At 45.2% G+C, this 19,366-nt stretch overlaps 3 protein-coding genes across 6 annotated transcripts; all 3 read left to right on the top strand.

The window, feature by feature from the left end:
* Positions 1 to 178: 178 nt before the first annotated feature.
* Positions 179 to 5,075, top strand: rbm12bb (RNA binding motif protein 12Bb). Its single transcript, XM_072680657.1, has 2 exons — positions 179 to 385; positions 2,741 to 5,075. The coding sequence occupies exon 2, from the start codon at positions 2,765 to 2,767 to the stop codon at positions 4,640 to 4,642; it is 1,878 nt and encodes a 625-aa protein (XP_072536758.1). The 5' UTR covers positions 179 to 385; positions 2,741 to 2,764; the 3' UTR covers positions 4,643 to 5,075.
* Positions 5,076 to 5,510: 435 nt separating this feature from the next.
* Positions 5,511 to 12,045, top strand: gra (granulito). 4 transcript variants are annotated; one of them, XM_072680661.1, is made up of 7 exons: positions 5,511 to 5,587; positions 8,651 to 8,737; positions 9,428 to 9,480; positions 9,606 to 9,681; positions 10,152 to 10,258; positions 10,763 to 10,818; positions 11,170 to 12,045. In XM_072680661.1, the coding sequence occupies exons 2-7, from the start codon at positions 8,665 to 8,667 to the stop codon at positions 11,177 to 11,179; spliced, it is 375 nt and encodes a 124-aa protein (XP_072536762.1). In that variant the 5' UTR covers positions 5,511 to 5,587; positions 8,651 to 8,664; the 3' UTR covers positions 11,180 to 12,045. The 4 variants fall into 4 exon arrangements, with proteins under 4 accessions (XP_072536762.1, XP_072536761.1, XP_072536760.1 ...); XM_072680660.1 differs by lacking the exon at positions 5,511 to 5,587 and adding an exon at positions 7,747 to 7,924; XM_072680658.1 differs by lacking the exon at positions 5,511 to 5,587 and having other exon boundaries at positions 8,289 to 8,737.
* An 884-nt stretch (positions 12,046 to 12,929) lies between these two features.
* upp1 (uridine phosphorylase 1) lies at positions 12,930 to 18,763 on the top strand. The gene is made up of 8 exons (XM_072679104.1): positions 12,930 to 13,080; positions 13,395 to 13,448; positions 14,559 to 14,670; positions 15,387 to 15,545; positions 16,741 to 16,855; positions 17,126 to 17,335; positions 17,478 to 17,624; positions 17,925 to 18,763. The coding sequence occupies exons 2-8, from the start codon at positions 13,408 to 13,410 to the stop codon at positions 18,071 to 18,073; spliced, it is 933 nt and encodes a 310-aa protein (XP_072535205.1). The 5' UTR covers positions 12,930 to 13,080; positions 13,395 to 13,407; the 3' UTR covers positions 18,074 to 18,763.
* Positions 18,764 to 19,366: the final 603 nt, after the last annotated feature.

Raw genomic sequence — 19,366 nt, forward strand, 5'->3', positions numbered from 1 at the left:
CTTTAGCTGTTTACAGTGGGTTTTGAGCTGCTGTTCGTGGCTGAAGTGGTGGGTTCGGTCCTGTGAGGAGTGCAGGGGGGCAGTGCAGGGGGGCAGTGCAGGGGGGCAGTGCAGGGGGGCAGTGCAGGGGGGCAGTGCAGGGGGACAGTGCAGGGGGGCAGTGCAGGGGGGCAGGATAGGTGGCGCTGTGGTGGTTCTGTTCAGCCCAGTGAGGAAGACTGAGCTGTGCTATTGCTAAGCTATTGCTACTGACTCGTATGAAGCGTGTTTGTGATAAAGCTGTATTGTAAAGCCTGTAAGCCCTGGTTTCAGTCCGGTTCCAGTCCGGTTCCAGTCCGGTTCCTCTGAGCTCCGGCTCTCCGGCCCTAATCGAGCTGAAGCTGCTGTAAGTGGACCCCGCAGTGCGCTTCTCTCGGCGGCGGCCTCACTTCCGGTCAGGCTGAGCGAACGTCGCACATTTAGCTAATGTGTGTTAATCTGACATTTACTTGTGTTTGACTCCTGACCTGCTCTTATATAGAGTAGTAACAGTAATCGGAGGCCTTTTCCGGTCGTTTGTGGCTAAGAAAGTTAGCTATCGCTAAGTAGCTAGCTAATGCTAATGCTAATGCAGGCTAACACTCGTCGCAATGTCGTTTATTAAAGGTTGTTTAAATGTTTTAGTTTGTTCTGTGCGACAGAAAGACGCTCTACAGTCCTGCTGATGATCAAACCCCGTCCTGAATGGCTTTCCTTCACTGTCTTCAGTTGTGTTGTGATGGTGTGGACTCTGTAACTCGCCGCTCCACCTTAAATGCTGCAGCAGCTACGTGCGGGCGCCTCAGCGTTTAAGGTGGAACGGGTCGTTTCAGTATTTTCAGGGTGCCGCGGGCATGGGTCCTGCACGGGTCCTGCACGGGCATGGGTCCTGCACGGGCATGGGTCCTGCACGGGTCCTGCACGGGCATGGGTCCTGCACGGCTGCAGTGGGTCCTGCACGGCTGCAGTGGGTCCTGCACGGCTGCAGTGGGTCCTGCACGGCTGCAGTGGGTCCTGTGCTTGGATTTGTGCCTCCTAAAACGCCACTCGTGGGATCAGCAGCGTTTGGGCAGGTTCTTCATGGATAAAAGGACGGATAAAGGCGCCCTGTGTGGCTCTGGATGTGTTCTGAAAGGGAGGGATGGTTCTTGAATGTGGTTCCTGTCATGTTCCTCTGGGCTGTGTATGTTTCTGAAGGTAGTGTTCTTGGATGACATTACTCAAAAATGATCTTTGAGGGAAATCTGAATATTGAAAATCGGGCAGGTTCCTAAATTGTCCTGAATATGTTCTGCATGGGTGTGACGGTTCCGAAAATGTCGTTTATGGTTATAAAGGTTCCGAGGCTGTGGATAAAGTTCCAGAATATTGGGTGTAACAATTCCTATAATGCTGTTTGTTGGAGATAACAACTGGATATTGGGTCTAATGGTTCTTATAATGGTCCATAAACAGTTGCTTGTGACTGTAACGGTTCCTATAATGTTCTCTGTGGTTACAGCGGTTCTTAAAATGTTCCTGAACATTGGGTTAAATGGTTCTTATTGTGTTCTTTGTGGTTCTAAATGCTCTCATATAACTAATTCTAACTCCTATAATGGTAATTGTGGGTATAATGGTCCTGAAAGTCTTTGAATGTTGTGATGGAACACTTCCTATAACGTTCTTTGTGGTTGAGTGGTTCCTGAAGTGTGATCTGAGGGAGGAATAGTTCCTGGATATGTCCTGCATGGTTGTAACGGTTCCTCAAATGTTCCTGAAAGGTGGAATATGTTCTAAGCGGTGTTAATGACTCCTAAAGTGTTCTAAGGAAGAAATGGTTCCTCCTCTTGTGGTCCAGGTTGACGAGGTTAAACCTTTAGGTGTGTGAAGATCCATGAGCTGACTGAGTTTCGGTTCTGGTAGCTACAGAGACACACTAACGGGTTATGAAGACAAGTGCAGAGGACGGTAACGCAGCGACTGGCTGATTGGACACCAACCTCTTGCGTGAGTGGTGGTTGAGGCTGGGCTGTTGGAGATGCGTGTTGGTTTAGAACTGTGTTTGAGGTCCTCTTTAGAAAGTGGGGTGCTGATTAGTGGAGGACAAGCTCAGGTAAAGTGGTATATATCGATCAGCCATAAAACGAACACCGGTGAAGTGAAGAACACTGAGGATCTGGTTCCAGTGGCTCCTGTCAAAAGATGGATCTATTAGGCAGCGAGTGAACAGTCGGTTCTTGAAGGTGATGAAGCAGGACAAATGGACAAGCGTAAGAATCTGAAACACTTTGACAGGAACCAGGCTGTGATGTTCTAGACAATGACTGGGTCAGAACATCTCCAAACCATCAGGCAGGTCTTGTGGGGTGTTCCGTGTATGCAGTGGTCAGTATCAACCAAGCTTCAAGGAAGTACAACTGATGAAGCGGCAACAGGGTCCCATGATGCCCAAGGGACTCATTGGTGTGCACGGGGGGCGATGGTGGTGTCCATGCTTCATTGGAGCACTTATATAAGAGGCACCTGCACGGTACTAGGCAGTGGTTTTAATGTTATGGCTGATCGGTGTGTAGACAGAGTGAAACACAGTGATGATGCTGTTGGTGCTTTATGTTATGGTTTGCTCTGAGGTCCGTTATTAGCCCTGGTTTTGGATTTGGAGGACCTCGAGTGCTGCGACGTGGAAGGTCATGGCGATGACACGGATAACACTGTTATATGTGCCCCTTTTTGTCTGCAGGTGCTGTTGTGTGTGCGCATCATCATGGCGGTGGTCATCCGCTTACAGGGACTCAGAATCACAGCTGGTTCTGAGGACATTCGCAGTTTCTTCACTGGCCTTAGAATTCCCGATGGCGGGGTTCATATAATCGGTGGCGAGCTCGAGGAAGCATTCATAATATTTGTGTCTGACGAAGACGCAAGACGAGCGATGAGTCGCTCGGGGGGATGCATTAAGGGCTCCCCGGTCAACTTGCTTCTGAGTAGCAAGACCGAGATGCAGAAGGTCCTCGAGGAAAGCACAAGGATGTCTGAAACCAACAACAACACCAGCAGGAGGATTTACAAGGAGGGTGCAAAAAGACCACCACTGGCTGCAGAAGGGAGGCCGTCAGCTTTGAATGAGGAAATGAGGGTGGATATGCGAAGAGACCATCTTCAAGACTTGGGGAACAGCAGAGCATCCTCGTCTTCTGAGAATCAGATGGGTGAAGATGCAGTTGGCCTTTATTTGCACTTGTCTGGCATGCCGTTCTCCGCCACAAAGGAGAACGTCCGGATGTTTTTTGAAGGCCTGCAAGTCGAGGACATAATTTTTTTGAGGAACCGCCTTGGAATGTTCAACGGAATCGGTTTGGTCAAGTTTGCCACCGTTGAGGAGGCCAGAGAAGGCCTAAAGCGGGATCGGCAGTACATGGGACAGCGCTACGTCTGTATTAAGATCTGCTCTGAGAATCAGTGGGTGAGGGCTGGAGGCTTTGTCCGACCAGAGGCGTCAAATTGGAGAATGCGAGCACCGAACCGCACTCGATCACGCTCCCCAGTTCGGTCCAGGTCAAGGTCCAGGTCCCCTTCTGACGAGGAGTACTGTGTGCTGTACGAAAACCTCTCTGCCTCGGTCGAAAAGCGAGATATAAAGGCATTACTCCAACCTGTCTTCTTGGAGGACGATCAGATTGTTATTTTTGCTGAACAGAATCGGGAGAACACGAATTCAGCTGTTGTGGTGTTTAGAAACTTGAAGGACTATTGCTCTGGCCTGGCTCACCACAAAGAAATGTTTCTCCACAGGCTTGTCTATGTGTCTCCTATCTCCAAAGAGAAGATGGGGACGCTTTTAGGATCTTCCGCACCATCGAGAGATGGCAGAAGGTCCAGCAGGTCGTCTGAACGTTCTCAAAAGAGCACCCAAGACTCGGAGCTGAGGTGCCTATATGTCCGCAATCTGCCATTTGATGTTCGCAAGGTGGAGATCATGGACTTCTTCCATGGGTTCCAGCTGTCCGAGGATAGGATTATCCTGCTTCATGACGAGAGAGGAGCCGGGCTTGGTGAGGTTCTAATAGTCTTCCAAACGGAAAAGGAGGCTACGATGGCGCAGTCTCTAAACGGGCAAAGGTTTCTTGGGTCACAGGTTATTCTGAAATGCATCACCTTGGATCAAATGCAAGCGTTCGGCATCAGCAGCGAGATCCTGGGAGGGAAAGCTCAGAAGAACCCGGGCAGACAGAGTGACCCGTCTCCTTATTCTCCTAATCAGACGTATCTAGATGATCGGCTCGGGATGCTGGACAGGCCCCACTACGAGCAGGGAAAAAGTGCTCCGTTTGAGAGTTTTGAGAACCCAGATGTTCACGGGTCTGGCTCTCACCAGTATGGACCATCTGACCAACAGTTTGATGGGCCGACGTGTCTTAGGTTGCTGAATCTGCCCTCTCAGATCAGAATTGACGAAATCTATGACTTCTGCTATGGATACAGAGTTATTCCAGGTTCCGTCTCGTTGCAGTATAATAGGAACGGGGTACCTATAGGTTCCGCCACCGTCGTGTTTGAGACTCACAGTGAGGCGGTCACTGCTATTCAAGAGTTAAATGGACGACCCATTGGTACGAGGAAAATTAAGATCGTATTTGTGTAGAGTTGGACTACGTTGATGGAAAGCACCTTTTTAAAGACTCTAAAACGAATTGTGCCATCGCTTTCATTAGAATTCTTGGGTTTGACTGTTTCATTAAATTAGTTTCAATCTTATTGTTGCTTTTTAAAAACGAAAATGAACGACTATGATAGACTTTCTTTAATTTTGATGTTTTTAGAACCATAAAAGTCTAATATATTGCTTATAATGCTAATATATTTCATCCTCATTTTGCCAGTGATTTACTGCAGTCAGGTGATATTATCATACTGGTATTTTGCCCTGTGTATATAAATTGTTTATATATATATATATATGATGCCAGGTGACCAGTTTTAGATTTAATGTTATAAGAAATGATTGTTGATTAAATAAATATATTTCTGTGCTCCAGATGTCTGATTGTTTATGCCCCTGTTCCACACACACACATTCCTGCAGATGTTGTCCACCCTCTTCTCATTTCTCATGAATGTTTCTGGTGAGCACCAGGTTTTAATGTGATGGTTTCAATAGTACCAGATCTTGGTGATTTTGGCCTTCATAGCTACATTAGCCTCGTAGCTCCAGTGTAAAACTAGAGCCACCCCCTAAAGCTCATGCAGTATTTCTGCTGTTTTATTACATTATTCGTGGATTATGTTGTGTTTCAGTACTTTAACGCGTCCCAGCAGAGCAGGCGAGGCACCAGTACCCCAGCTGAACCCTGTTTGATGATACATCGAACTGTTGCTGAGAATCCACACGATAGAAGGAGCACAAGTTAGTGAGAGATGCCATGCACTTTCCAAAATGGTTCCTCAAGGGTTCTGTAGAAATGGCAATGGTTCTAGATACAAAATGAAAGAACCACCTCAGGTTAATAGGTTAAAATATCTATGGGTCAGAGAACCTGTTTGTTTCCCCAAAGAACAAAGTTGTGAATGTGAAGGAAATCAGCACAAGGTAAGGGTTCTACACACCAACGGTTAAAAATAGGGTTCTTCATGCAGACCTTAGTAAAAGAACCCAAATAAACATTTAGATATTTAGTACAAATATTTTATACTAGTCTGGCTCTGGTTGACCAGCATATACCACAGTTCTAAAGAACACATACTGGTTTGTACTGGTCTGGCTCTGGTTGACCAGCATATACCACAGTTCTAAAGAACACATACTGGTTTATACTGGTCTGGTTCTGATTGTCCAGCACATACTGGTTTATACTGGTCTGGTTCTGGTTGACCAGCACATACTGGTTTATACTGGTCTGGTGCTGATTGACCAGTGCATACTGGTTTATACTGATACTGGTCTGGTTCTGGCTGACCAGCATATACCACAGTTCTAAAGAACACATACTGGTTTATACTGGTCTGGTTCTGATTGTCCAGCACATACTGGTTTATACTGGTCTGGTTCTGGTTGACCAGTGCATACTGGTTTATACTGGTCTGGTTCTGGCTGACCAGCATATACCACAGTTCTAATCAACACATACTGGTTTATACTGGTCTGGTTCTGATTGTCCAGCACATACTGGTTTATACTGGTCTGGTTCTGGTTGACCAGCACATACTGGTTTATACTGGTCTGGTGCTGATTGACCAGTGCATACTGGTTTATACTGGTCTGGTTCTGGCTGACCAGCATATACCACAGTTCTAATCAACACATACTGGTTTATACTGGTCTGGTGCTGATTGACCAGCACATACTGGTTTATACTGGTCTGGTGCTGATTGACCAGCATATACTGGTTTATACTGGTCTGGTGCTGATTGACCAGTGCATACTGGTTTATACTGGTCTGGTTCTGGCTGACCAGCATATACCACAGTTCTAAAGAACACATACTGGTTTATACTGGTCTGGTTCTCATTGACCAGTGCATACTGGTTTATACTGGTCTGGTTCTGATTGACCAGCATATACTGGTTTATACTGGTCTGGTGCTGATTGACCAGTGCATACTGGTTTGTACTGGTCTGGTTCTGGCTGACCAGCATATACCACAGTTCTAAACAACACATACTGGTTTATACTGGTCTGGTTCTGATTGTCCAGCACATACTGGTTTATACTGGTCTGGTTCTGGTTGACCAGCACATACTGGTTTATACTGGTCTGGTGCTGATTGACCAGTGCATACTGGTTTATACTGGTCTGGTTCTGGCTGACCAGCATATACCACAGTTCTAAACAACACATACTGGTTTATACTGGTCTGGTTCTGATTGTCCAGCACATACTGGTTTATACTGGTCTGGTTCTGGTTGACCAGCACATACTGGTTTATACTGGTCTGGTGCTGATTGACCAGTGCATACTGGTTTATACTGGTCTGGTTCTGGCTGACCAGCATATACCACAGTTCTAAACAACACATACTGGTTTATACTGGTCTGGTGCTGATTGACCAGCACATACTGGTTTATACTGGTCTGGTGCTGATTGACCAGTGTATACTGGTTTATACTGGTCTGGTTCTGGCTGACCAGCATATACCACAGTTCTAAACAACACATACTGGTTTATACTGGTCTGGTTCTGATTGTCCAGCACATACTGGTTTATACTGGTCTGGCTCTGGTTGACCAGCACATACTGGTTTATACTGGTCTGGTGCTGATTGACCAGTGTATACTGGTTTATACTGGTCTGGTTCTGGCTGACCAGCATATACCACAGTTCTAAACAACACATACTGGTTTATACTGGTCTGGTTCTGATTGTCCAGCACATACTGGTTTATACTGGTCTGGTTCTGATTGACCAGCACATACTGGTTTATACTGGTCTGGCTCTGGTTGACCAGCATATACTGGTTTATACTGGTCTGGTTCTGATTGGCCAGCACATACTGGTTTATACTGGTCTGGCTCTGGTTGACCAGCATATACTGGTTTATACTGGTCTGGTGCTGATTGACCAGTGCATACTGGTTTATACTGGTCTGGTTCTGGCTGACCAGCATATACCACAGTTCTAAACAACACATACTGGTTTATACTGGTCTGGTACTGATTGACCAGTGCATACTGGTTTATACTGGTCTGGTTCTGATTGTCCAGCACATACTGGTTTATACTGGTCTGGCTCTGGTTGACCAGCACATACTGGTTTATACTGGTCTGGTTCTGATTGGCCAGCACATACTGGTGTTTAGCCTGCTAGCCTAGCACTGTTTGATCCATTGAGGCTGTGCACGAGCAGAGGGGCACTCGAGGGGAGCGCGCTCTTCTCTCCCTGAGGCGGCGCAGGGCGGCGCAGGGCGGCGTGTCCGGCTACGTTTAGCGTGTATGTGGAGGGAAACGCCGTGTAGGACTAGAGTTTAACGACTAGACTAGACCAGGAAAGGGTCTTAACGGCTTTGTGATCGAGTACCTTGGTGTTTGGGACCGTTTTAGCCGGGGTTTAACGCCGAGTCCTGGCAGTAACGTTAGCCGGCTGGCTAATGGGTAGTCTGTCAGGGCGCTGGTGTGATTAACGGTTTGTTTAGATGGTTTAAGGGGCGAAGGTCGAGATTTTTGGCTAAATAAACGTGTAAAGTTGTACCTGCTCTCTTTACATTAAGCATCTGATTAGCCAGGTTTTATAACAAGGGGAAAGTTTGGGAACTTTCCGTTCCACCTTAAATGGTGCAGCAGTTACATGCAGGCGCCTCAGGCGGTCCTACTGTAACTGCTGCACCATTTAAGGTGGAACGGAAAGTTAGGCTGTTCTAGGCGTTGTCCGGCTTCTCACAGCGATTCAGTCTGATTTAAAGCTTTATTAATTTAACATATCGATTAATATTAGTGTCCTAATCAGAATTAATAATCAAATATTCTTATTTAGTTTGTTATGTCTTAGATAAACATCTAACAGCCCCTCTTCAGTGCTGTGTAATCTACTGTTGTAATTGCACACACTTAAAATACCACATCCCATAATATGCAACTGCAAATCTATAGCTAGCTATACTGTGCAGTAATGAGTGTTTCTGAATGTATGGTCTTACTGTATCTATGGTAATATTGTCAGTATCCAGCAGAAGGATGGAAGTGTCCAGGAGAAGGGTCCGAAACCTGGAGCCGGCGAGGCCTCTGCGACGCCTGAATATCAGTCAAGGTGAGTTGGACCTACAGGACCTGGCTACAGTTTCCACTTTGTTGGCCACTTTATCAGAAACCCCATTGGGAGCCCATTAGTACCACTGCTGGGGTGGAGGTCTGTTCTCAGCGCCGCAGTGACACTTGCATGGTGGTGGTGGTGGAGTGTATCAGACGCCGGTCAAGGGCAGATCAACCAGCCGAAAATATCTGGACAGGAGTGGGGACAGTTCACAATCGAGAGAGAGAGAGAGACATGGGTTAGAGGATGGGTGTTAGATGACCCATCAGTCTCTTGGGTCCAGGGTTCTCCTGGACGCCCCCCAGTCCAGCCAGCACAGCGTGGAGGATGTGTTCAATCAACTCCATCAGCAGCAGCAGCAGCAGCTCACCTGATTTACCATCATTAAGCCCTGATTTACCACCAAACCAGGTGTTGATCTGAGGAGAACTCTAAATAATACTAGACTCAATGAGAGAGGAGAACTCTGGAGATGTTCTAATGATGAACACAGTGATGGAGAACCTCCACCACTTTCTGTAGGAGTGTTATTATTAGTGTTTATTCTGATATCAGTGATTTACTGATCAGATCAGCAGCTTTGTAGCTGCATTTCTATGTATGAATATGTTATTATTATTATTATTATTATTATTATTAATAAGTTAAATTTGTAAATGATTATGTACTGCATATTTCAAATTGCAGAGCCACAGACAGAAGCCGAGGCCGAGCCGTGTGAGAAGGCAGCGGATAAACCAGTAAGGCGTTATTTTAAGAATAATAACACACAGTTAAATAATCAGAGTTGATGAAGAGTTTCAGTGCCGTTACAGCACCTCTCTGCTGTCTGCACACCTTAGCCCTGTGTGTTTACTGTGGACAGGTCAACACTGTGACTGTGGAGCAGTTTTATGAAATTCTCAACCTGCACAGCCAAAGCCAAGCACCTCCCAGAACAGGTAAGTGTCGGCATTCACGTAAAGCACACCCAGCCATCAGTGAATTGAGTCCAGAATTAGTTCTTATTGGTTAAGTAAGATGTTCCTTAGGAGGAGTTTGGTTTTGATGGTAGTCGTGGAATCAGCATGATCATATCTGTGTGCTGTTCATGCCCATACAGACCTGAAATATGGCGCACCCTAGTGGCGGACACAAATGCTTGCACATTTTTTCAAATTAGGAGGATGTTTAGCACAGTTTCAGGATCATGACAACAAATGACTGAGCCGTAATGTCAGTGTCTTTTATAGCATTAAAAAAATCGATATGGCTTGATTTGATGAAGGTTTGCTTTTGCCAACACTGAAAGAACGTAATTTAGATTAAGAGCAGGCGTACTGTGTGTGGGGTGCAGTAGACAGCGTGTGTGTTTTGACTCTCTGAAGGTAATACTGTTTATGCTGTTTATCTATTATTGTTTGTGTTTCAGAAAGAATATCATACAGCAGAGATTTCCTGATCAAGCTGGCAAGTTCACCAATGGCCAAGAAGAAACCTGACTTTCTGCCGGAGCACCCAGTAGTTCTGGAGAAGGCAGTATGTTTGCCCTTTTATGATCACGAATGTAGACACAAGCCTGCCGACAGTGGCCACTTTATCAGAAACAACATCCAAACAGGTGCACGGTGTAGGTGTACAGTTGCAGACTGTGGACCATCTGTTGCTGCCCGGTTTAGCACCAATGTATGCGTGTAATAACCCCAGTGGCACCACTTGTGCCTGATACACTTGTACCAGCACCACACACACGACCATAAACACTGCCATGTGCTGCGCTGAGAACAGACCACCAGGAGCAGAAGGGATGGAGTCTGTAACTGCACACCTACAAAATGTACCCGTATGGTCTGTCTGATAAATGGCTGTTCCCTGCAGCTACAAGGTAGGAGTTCCTAATAAACTGGAACTCAGTTCAGGTGTTTCAGATTTTAAACACTGCTTTCTTCATGTAATCGAAATGTGCCTCTGTTTGGCCTTTACTGTAAATGGAAGTAGATTTCTCCCGCTGAATTGTACATTTGCCTCTCACCCTTTTCACAGAGGGACCAAGATGTGCACACGCTGTTTGTAAACAACTTCAGCAGTACGCTAGACTTGTAAGTACACATTGTTGAATTTGTGAAGTGAAGTTGTGGTGCTGTAACGTTTACAAAAGCAGATATGAAAGAAATGGCTTCACAGTAGCATCAGCACAAATTAGTGTCATACGACATTAAAATTACTCCAGTTTAAAACCCCACTAGTGTTACTCTCACCCTGTAGGAACTACTGCACTCCAGATTCATACTGGATTAAAACCGCCTGGTCTTGTCACAACTCACTTAAACGTTATTATTGATGAATATATACATTTAATTTAATTGATTGAATCCTTTTCAGTAGTAATATTATTAATTTTGTCAGTAATTTGAACTCTCTCTGTCTTCACTTGTTTGACTTGTCTGTAGGATTGCCTGAGTGAGGATTCTTCAGCATCGGTGGTTGGACAGGACGCTCCATCTTCAAGAGTTAACTTGAAAAAGAGGATGGGAACTAGACTACTATTATGGCAGAGGTTGCTCTTGTTAGAGTGGTCTGTCTGGTCTGTATTTGTATGTGTCTGTCTTGGCAGGGGGCTTTTGGATAAAGCACTGGTTGGATGAATACATCCAGAGTGCACTCCAAGACCGGCAGCCTGGTAGAAGACGGACCCCCGTGGCTCCAAAGGTGTAGAAATAATAATAATAGTTTTTGGCAATACTTGACCATTGTCTGCATCCAGCAGCTTTGAATTCCTGTGTATGGCTTATGGTTTCTGACCAGCTCTGTCTTGTGTGGCACTGCAGTGGTATGAGCTTTTTCTTTACTGTGTTGGAGTGGAATAGTAGAGATTTGAAGGGAGGGTTTGTGAAATGTAGCTGCACTGTGTGCACTTTGTACTTGGGGGGAATGCTCTATGCATAGTTTTCTTAATAGTTGCTAATATTTCTTTGAAGTGCTGTTGACATCAGCCTAGAGTGCCTGAAAGCAAGATTGACAGACTGACACTTTATTTGGAGCAGTGTTTTTCTCACCAGTCTCATGTAACAGACCTGGCCTTACTCATAATGAATACGCCTGGAAAAACGCAAGCTTTTGGGAAAATGTGAACTCTCAGTTGCCAAAGTTGATGAATGCTCTCCTGAGTGGGTTTTTTGTGTGGTTTAATTATTTTATTTAAATTTGTATATTTATAAGTGCTGTGTTTTGTACCTTCTCTTCCACTGTGTCTTGGTGTGACTGGGTCAGATCTCGAGTGTGGTACATGATTTTCTCCTGACTAAATACAAAACCTCTTACGCAAACAGGTTTGTCATTATTTCACTCCCCTTACAGTAATAGGAAGATGGAGAAGCTGATGTGGAAACTGATGAAGGGGGTTTTCAACATTTCGGGTTTGGTAAGAAACTGTGCTTCACTGTGGAGAAGCTTACCCACTGATTTCTTTGGTTGTTCGAGAAAAACCTATTTAACCCTCGACTTCTTGAGGTCACTGGGGCTAACCCTTTGGTTTCCATGGTAACATCTCACGCTGCAAGTGCACATATGCATGTCACATGCCTATGCACAGTGTGTGGAGCATGCGTGCTTTGCTCAGTGATGAGTCAGTTTGATTGACTCTACTGAACCGATTCTTTGGAAGCATCTGATTCAGTGATTTCAACATCTGATTTGGCTGTGAATTGTTAAACAAAGCAGGGTCAGCATTTGTCCTCATACAATCAAATCAAAGGTCAAATGCCAGTGAGCGCAATCAGCACTAGAATGCCAGACAAGCCAGAATGGCAGCCAATCAGCTCGCAGTATCCAGAATTCCAGTCAATCAGCTCTTACATACAGAATGCCCACCAATCAGTCCTCCATATCCAGACTGAAGGCCCAGAATGCCAGCCAATCAGCACTCAGTATCCAAAATAACAGCCAATTAGCTCTCAGTATCCAGAATGGCAGCCAATCAGCTCTCAGTATCCAAAATATCCAAAATGCCAGCCAATCAGCTGCCAGGATCCTAAATGCCAGCCAATCAGTACTCAGTGTCCAGAATACCCACCACTCAGTGCCCCTATCCAGACAGCCCATCAGTTCTGATCATATTCCACACAGTGGCTCCGATTCAGAGTCTGATGTCAGAAGCGACTCTTTGAAAGGAGCCGATTCAAAGGAACCGATTCGCTCGCGATTCGCGCTCTGCTACTTCCCCTCCACTCTCCGTCACGTACACCCGCAGCTGACGGATGTAGGAGGCTGGTGGAGCAGCGGGAGAGACACGGAGAAGCACTGCGGCAGGAGGTGACGAGAGGAGGGGGTGAAGTGAGTCGAATCGAGTGGGTTTGATTGAGGTAAGAAGGGTTTAATCACTTATTTATTAATTGCTTCTCATTCGCTTGTCTGCTATTGGAATTGTCCGGTCCACCTTAAATGGTGCAGCAGTGACCGTAGGGGCGCCTGAGGCGCCTGAGGCGGTTCTACTGTCACTGCTGCACCATTTAAGGTGGACCGGACAATTCCGAATTTTAAAAAGCAGTTCGTTATGAAAGTAAAAAATAAATTATTAAAATATTATAATAAAATATTATAAACTGTTAGGGATTATTTTTATTGGTTTTCATGGATTTAGACCCTTATCATCACCCACTGTGATTTTCCTCAACAGGACGAGCAGAAAAATGCCTTCAGGTGGAAAGAAAAATGGAGAGAAGTGTGACAGGTAGGAAATGCCATGCAAACCTTCATAGCAAACACCAGCAAACACCACCTCCTGCCCACAGGTCAGCGCAGGTCATCCTTCTATTGTTGCTGAAGGTGGAAGTAGGAGTGGAGGAGGACAAAATAATAAGAGTGCTCAGCAAAAGACGAACAGATCGGTGTGTTTCCACCCTAAATACAGTAGTCCATTCATGTAGCTTTAATTTAAGTAGTTTAATTATTATTTTTAATAATTTTACAGCATTTATATGCAGTATTGTGAAATATTACATAATAAAAGTCCCTTAGGAGCACACAATTCCACTTGAACAGTGTGCACATGTAGGTTTAATATTACACATTATTTATTTTAGCTGAAAATATATAAATAGATTATCTTTAACTATGAGTTAATCATTTAGAGCTACATATAATATACTGTCGCATTAAGGGACGTGGCTTTAAGTGACTTTATTCACTTTAAAAAATATATATCAATCAATCAATTCTAATTAATAGTTCAACAGAATGGGGCTCATGTTAATATATCAGCCTTAAAGACACAGTCAGTTTAATTGTAATGGAGGAAAAAAATAAAAGGTTGGAAAATGTGGAAATGTAGATATTAATTATGAATATTATAACTGGTACATAAATGAGGACCATTCTGGGATTAGCATATGGGCCCTAGAAATATTTAGAACATTAAAATTCTACATTTTATTTATTTATTTTTATTTTATTTTAGTATGTATTTAAAAAAAACTATAATATATATTGTACATTTTTATTTTTGACCATTAAGTACAACATATCCAGCCTGTTATGCAAATAAAAACCTCCAATAATTAAAAATGAATTGATAGAAAAGGTAAACTGTAACGGACGGTTAAAATTTGTTTCGAGAAGGTTGGTTTAGCCTGAGTACGGTTGCATTTGCCACCATCACACGCTCAGCAGGATGTGATTGGGCTTATTTGAATACAAATGTCATATAAAATGGTTCGTGAGAATGAATATGTAAATGTATATTTTTTGATGCGTAAACATTCAAAACAACAAATTCAGTCTGCTTCTATCTGGACTGTTTTTGCACCTCTCAGGACATTAGACCCTTTGTGTCTGTCTACAGGTCTGTATATGTTAACAATCCCCATTTGGAGTCGATGAAAGAAGACATCCTGTACCATTTCAATCTGGGTACAACCAGCCATGACCTGCAAGCCCAGTTTGGGGACGTCAAAGTAAGTGTGTGTGCTCTGTGTGTCACATTCACATTAACTACAGCACTGTTGCTTCAGTTCTGCTTGAATGGCGGTGAATGGAATCAGACGTTTACTATCTAAACCCCCCAGTGCAGCTACACGAGTTTTATATGGAGTGATGATGATGATGATGAAGATGAAGATGATGAAGGTAAAATAGTGGAGAATCTGAACTAATGCAGTTCTCTTTAGGGACTACTTTCTGTAGCCGCACTACACCCTGCAGCATGTATCCCTCCACCATTTTAATGATCTGGTTCTAAAAGCAGGTTCTAGAGCCGAACTCTTCTCAGAACTCTGGTAGAACCGTGTCTCAGGCATCAGGCAGCGTCTTCATCACCATTAGGTGAAGAACTTTCTGTGAGGAGCTTTTATTAGAGCTTCAGACGTCTGCTTCCCTTCACCTCCACTGTAGAACTCCAGCTCTGACTGGAGGAGCTTATCTAGAACCTCCACTGTAGAACTCCAACTCTGACTGGGGAGGTTATCTAGAACCGAGCGGTTCACATCGAATCCCCCAATCAGACCCCCCCGCTCTCTGTGACTCTGCTCACATCTCAACCAGAGAACGATGCAGAGAATGTTGAGAACTGGGAGACGTTCCCCTGTAAATGATCCCCAGAGGACTGACCTTCTGAGGGATGTGACCTTGATGGCTGCACCCCTGCTGAGCTGTGTTTCCTGTGTGCTGGTAGTTCGTGTGTGTTGGGGGAAGTCCGTGGAGGATGAAGTCCTTCATTGAGTACATAGCTGGAGAGCTGGGCCTGGCCGACCCAAAGGCAGAGTACCCAAACATCTGTGAGGGCACGGATCGCTACGCCATGTACAAAGTAGGACCTGTGCTGTCTGTCAGTGTAAGTCCTTACCACTGCATACACACACACACACACACACACACACACACACACACATATCTGATGCTTTGAGAATAAGACTGGCTGATATAGTGATGCATTATATGGACAAAAGTCTTCGGACACCTGCTATCTTTGTTAGCACCCCTATGGGATTCCTACCTGCATGTTAGCGCTGAGCTAATGCTAGTGCATATGAGCATGTTTTTGGCTGTTCTAGATTTAATGCAGTCATTGGAAGCTTGTAAAAGACGTTCCGTCTCCATTTCTAACAAACCTATCTAGAACCTCCAGAGCGACTACATTGAGTTCAGCATGCTCAGAGCCTGACTGGTCGGTTCCTAATTGTCTGGGTTAAATTGACAGGAGACTTTCAGTGCAGCTCCAGATGTTCCCACCAATGGGAGAGCTGGGTTACGTGTATCTGCCCATCCTGATTGGACAGTTTTCCAGTGAGCGCTTCACCACTGTGACCTGTTAGTTTCCAGTTAATAGAGTAATAATAGTGTTACTACAGTGCTGATTTATTGGTCAGAACTCATTAAACCCTCAAACCAGCAGCTTCAGGATCCTGCTGATGCTCCACTGTCTGGAACAGGGAGAAGGGCGTCTCAGTCATTCCCACTCCGGGCCGGAGCGCTGCTGCTGCTACTGCACTATATGGAGGTTTGGTGGTGGAGCTGCAGGAGGAGAACCTCTCTCTAGAACTGCTGTGTAACGCTGCAGAACCCATAGAGTCATATTAGTGTAAAATCCTGTAGTATTACTCTACCACCTCCGCCCACATGCTGCTCCACCTTCAGATCAAGCTGCTGCAGCTCTCACACTGTCCAGAAATGCACGGTGGCTTGAAGCGCAAATTACACTTTTCATCTGTAGGGGGAGCCCAGTAGCAAGAAATGCCCATTTTCCATACTGTTGCTTTAAAAGACAGATTTAGACCAATTAAAGAGAGCCAATCAACAACAAACGGTGTGTGGTAACCGCATACCAACAAGCAGCTGATGTCTGTTTCATTAAATACCTTTATAGTAGTTAATAATAATAGTGTTTAGTTTAAACAGGTGTCATAGATATTTAAATACGAGAGAGTAATGTGGGTAAACACCACAAGTGCTTTGTGTGCATTATCATGTTTAACTGTGTGTGTGTGTGTGTGTGTGTGTGTGTGTGTGTGTGTGTGTGTGTGTTTTAGCATGGCATGGGCATCCCCTCCATCTCTATAATGTTGCACGAGCTCATCAAGCTGCTGTATCATGCACGCTGCACTGACGTCACTGTAGTGCGCATCGGGACCTCGGGTGGAATAGGTACAACTAACACACCTAAATATCACACACACACACACACACACACACACACACACTCTCATACACAAATGCTCACACACTCACATATAACCAAGGATTCTGTGCTTATTAGGGTTAATCTTATGATCCTCACACTTCAAACAGCAGAGCGACTACCTAATAACCCTTTAGCAACCATCTGGGACGCCATAGCAACTGCATAGCAACCACAGCATTGTAAGTGCTACCCAAACCCCATAGCAACCATCATCCTGCTTGCTGTTTCCTCAGGTTTGCAGCCGGGCACTGTTGTGGTCACCAAGCAGTCGGTGGACGCCGCGTTCCTGCCCCGCTTCGAGCACGTGGTTCTGGGGAAGCCTGTGGTGAGGAGCACCGAGCTGGATGAGGAGTTGGCGGAGGAGCTGCTGCAGTGTGGGAAGGAGCTGGCGGAGTTCGAGACCGTCGTCGGGAACACCATGTGCACACTGGACTTCTACGAAGGTGTTTTTCTGATTGAGCAGTTCGGTAATCTGACGGTATGCTGTGTGTGAAAGTTTTGCGCACCCCTCTTGTGTTTGCATTGTGTGTTGACGCTGATGGTGTGTGTGTGTGTGTGTGTGTGTGTGTGTGTGTGTGGCTGCAGGTCAGGCTCGTCTGGATGGAGCTTTCTGTTCATACACTGAGGAGGACAAGCAGAACTACCTGGCGGAGGCGTACGCAGCCGGAGTCCGCAACATCGAGATGGAGTCTTCCGTTTTTGCTGCCATGTGTAAACTCAGTAACCTGAGAGGTAGAGCCGTCTCTGCACCGACGTGTGTGTGTGTGTGTGTGTGTGTGTGTGTGTGTGTGTGTGTGTGTGTGTGTGCTTGTGTGTGTGTGCGTGCGTGTGAGTGTGCGCCATTCTTATGTCACAGTGACCGAGACATTAGTAACACCACATGGTGCACCACAGCAACCATCTAGCAACATCATAGCAACCTCCTGCAATACCACAGCAACCACCTAACAAAACTATAGCAACCACCTTTGACACCACAGCAACCACCTGTGACCCATACATACATGGTGACGTTAGGCCTGTGTTTTCCAGCGGCCGTGGTGTGCGTGACGCTCCTGGACCGGCAGAAAGGAGATCAGCTGACCAGCTCTCATGACGTCATGCACAGCTACCAGCAGCGCCCGCAGACCCTGGTGGGTCATTACATCAAAAAGATGCTGAACGCCTCCAAGAAGAAGTAAACCCGCGCTGTAGTCGAGGGAGTGTGGAGTCGGGTGGAGTCGGGTGGAGTCGGGGCGGAGCCTCAGTTTTAGGTTTTGAAACGTTTTTTATTTGAAATCAGATGAATCTTATATGTACTGTAAACATAGCTGTAGCCTCACTGCTAATGCAAGCACTCTGATGTAGTTTATTATTAGTTTTACACTTTCAGTTTATTTATACTGCAAAATCGTATAGTGATCATTTATAATTATTATTATTATTATTATTATTATTATTATTATTATTAACACAGTGATGAAGATGACCAAAGCTTTTGTTCAGTAAAACTGTACTGATGTATAAAATGACCAGCACCAGCAGCAGCTGCGCATTTACACCCTGCGGTCTACAGGTGGCGTAAAGTGTGGCGAGTCAAGCAGCTACTTCTCTGAAGCAAGAAATGATACTATATAAATATAGACACTATGATATACGTATGTTATTGTTTGATTTAGTGCTTTATTGCTTTGAAGTCTGGGAATATTGCTTTGTCTTTATGTTTAATTGGATTTTTAAGGGTAAAAATGACCAGTCTTAAACGGGGTGTACGTTTTGTAATAACATGCCTTTACTTGCACTCACGCATGAAATATGAGAATATTAAGAATATAAACACCATTTTTATTGCATTTGTTTCTTGGATGCAGCAATAAAAATATTTAAAATGCTGAATGTCTTTTTAAAGTGTTTTTATGAGAACTTCTGCTCCTGACCTTAAGAGCTGATACACCAGTTTAACACCGTACAGATTTACCAGCACTGACCCACACACACACACTCACACACACACACACACTCACACACACACACTCACACACACACACACACACACACACACACACACACACACACACACACTCACACACACACACACACACACAGTCTGACTCAGAGTTAAAGTCCTCATAAGGTGTGTCTGCAGTTTTCCCAGCCACTGCGTTCTCCTCCTTACAGCAGGACTGTCCAGCCTGCAGCAGATTAGCCCCGCCCATTCAGCCTGCAGCAGTTTAGCTCCACCCATTCTTCTTGCTGCAGTTTAGCCCCGCCCATTCAGCCTGCTGCAGTTTAGCCACACCCATTCAGCCTGCTGCAGTTTAGCCCCACCCATTCAGCCTGCTGCAGTTTAGCCCCACCTATTCAGCCTGCTGCAGTTTAGCCCCACCCATTCAGCCTGCTGCAGTTTAGCCCCACCCATTCAGCCTGCTGCAGTTTAGCCCCACCCATTCAGCCTGCAGCAGTCTAGCCCCACCCATTCTTCTTGCTGCAGTTTA

Source organism: Salminus brasiliensis, chromosome 5 (assembly GCF_030463535.1).
Source record: "Salminus brasiliensis chromosome 5, fSalBra1.hap2, whole genome shotgun sequence".
In the NCBI taxonomy this organism is placed as follows: domain Eukaryota; kingdom Metazoa; phylum Chordata; class Actinopteri; order Characiformes; family Bryconidae; genus Salminus; species Salminus brasiliensis.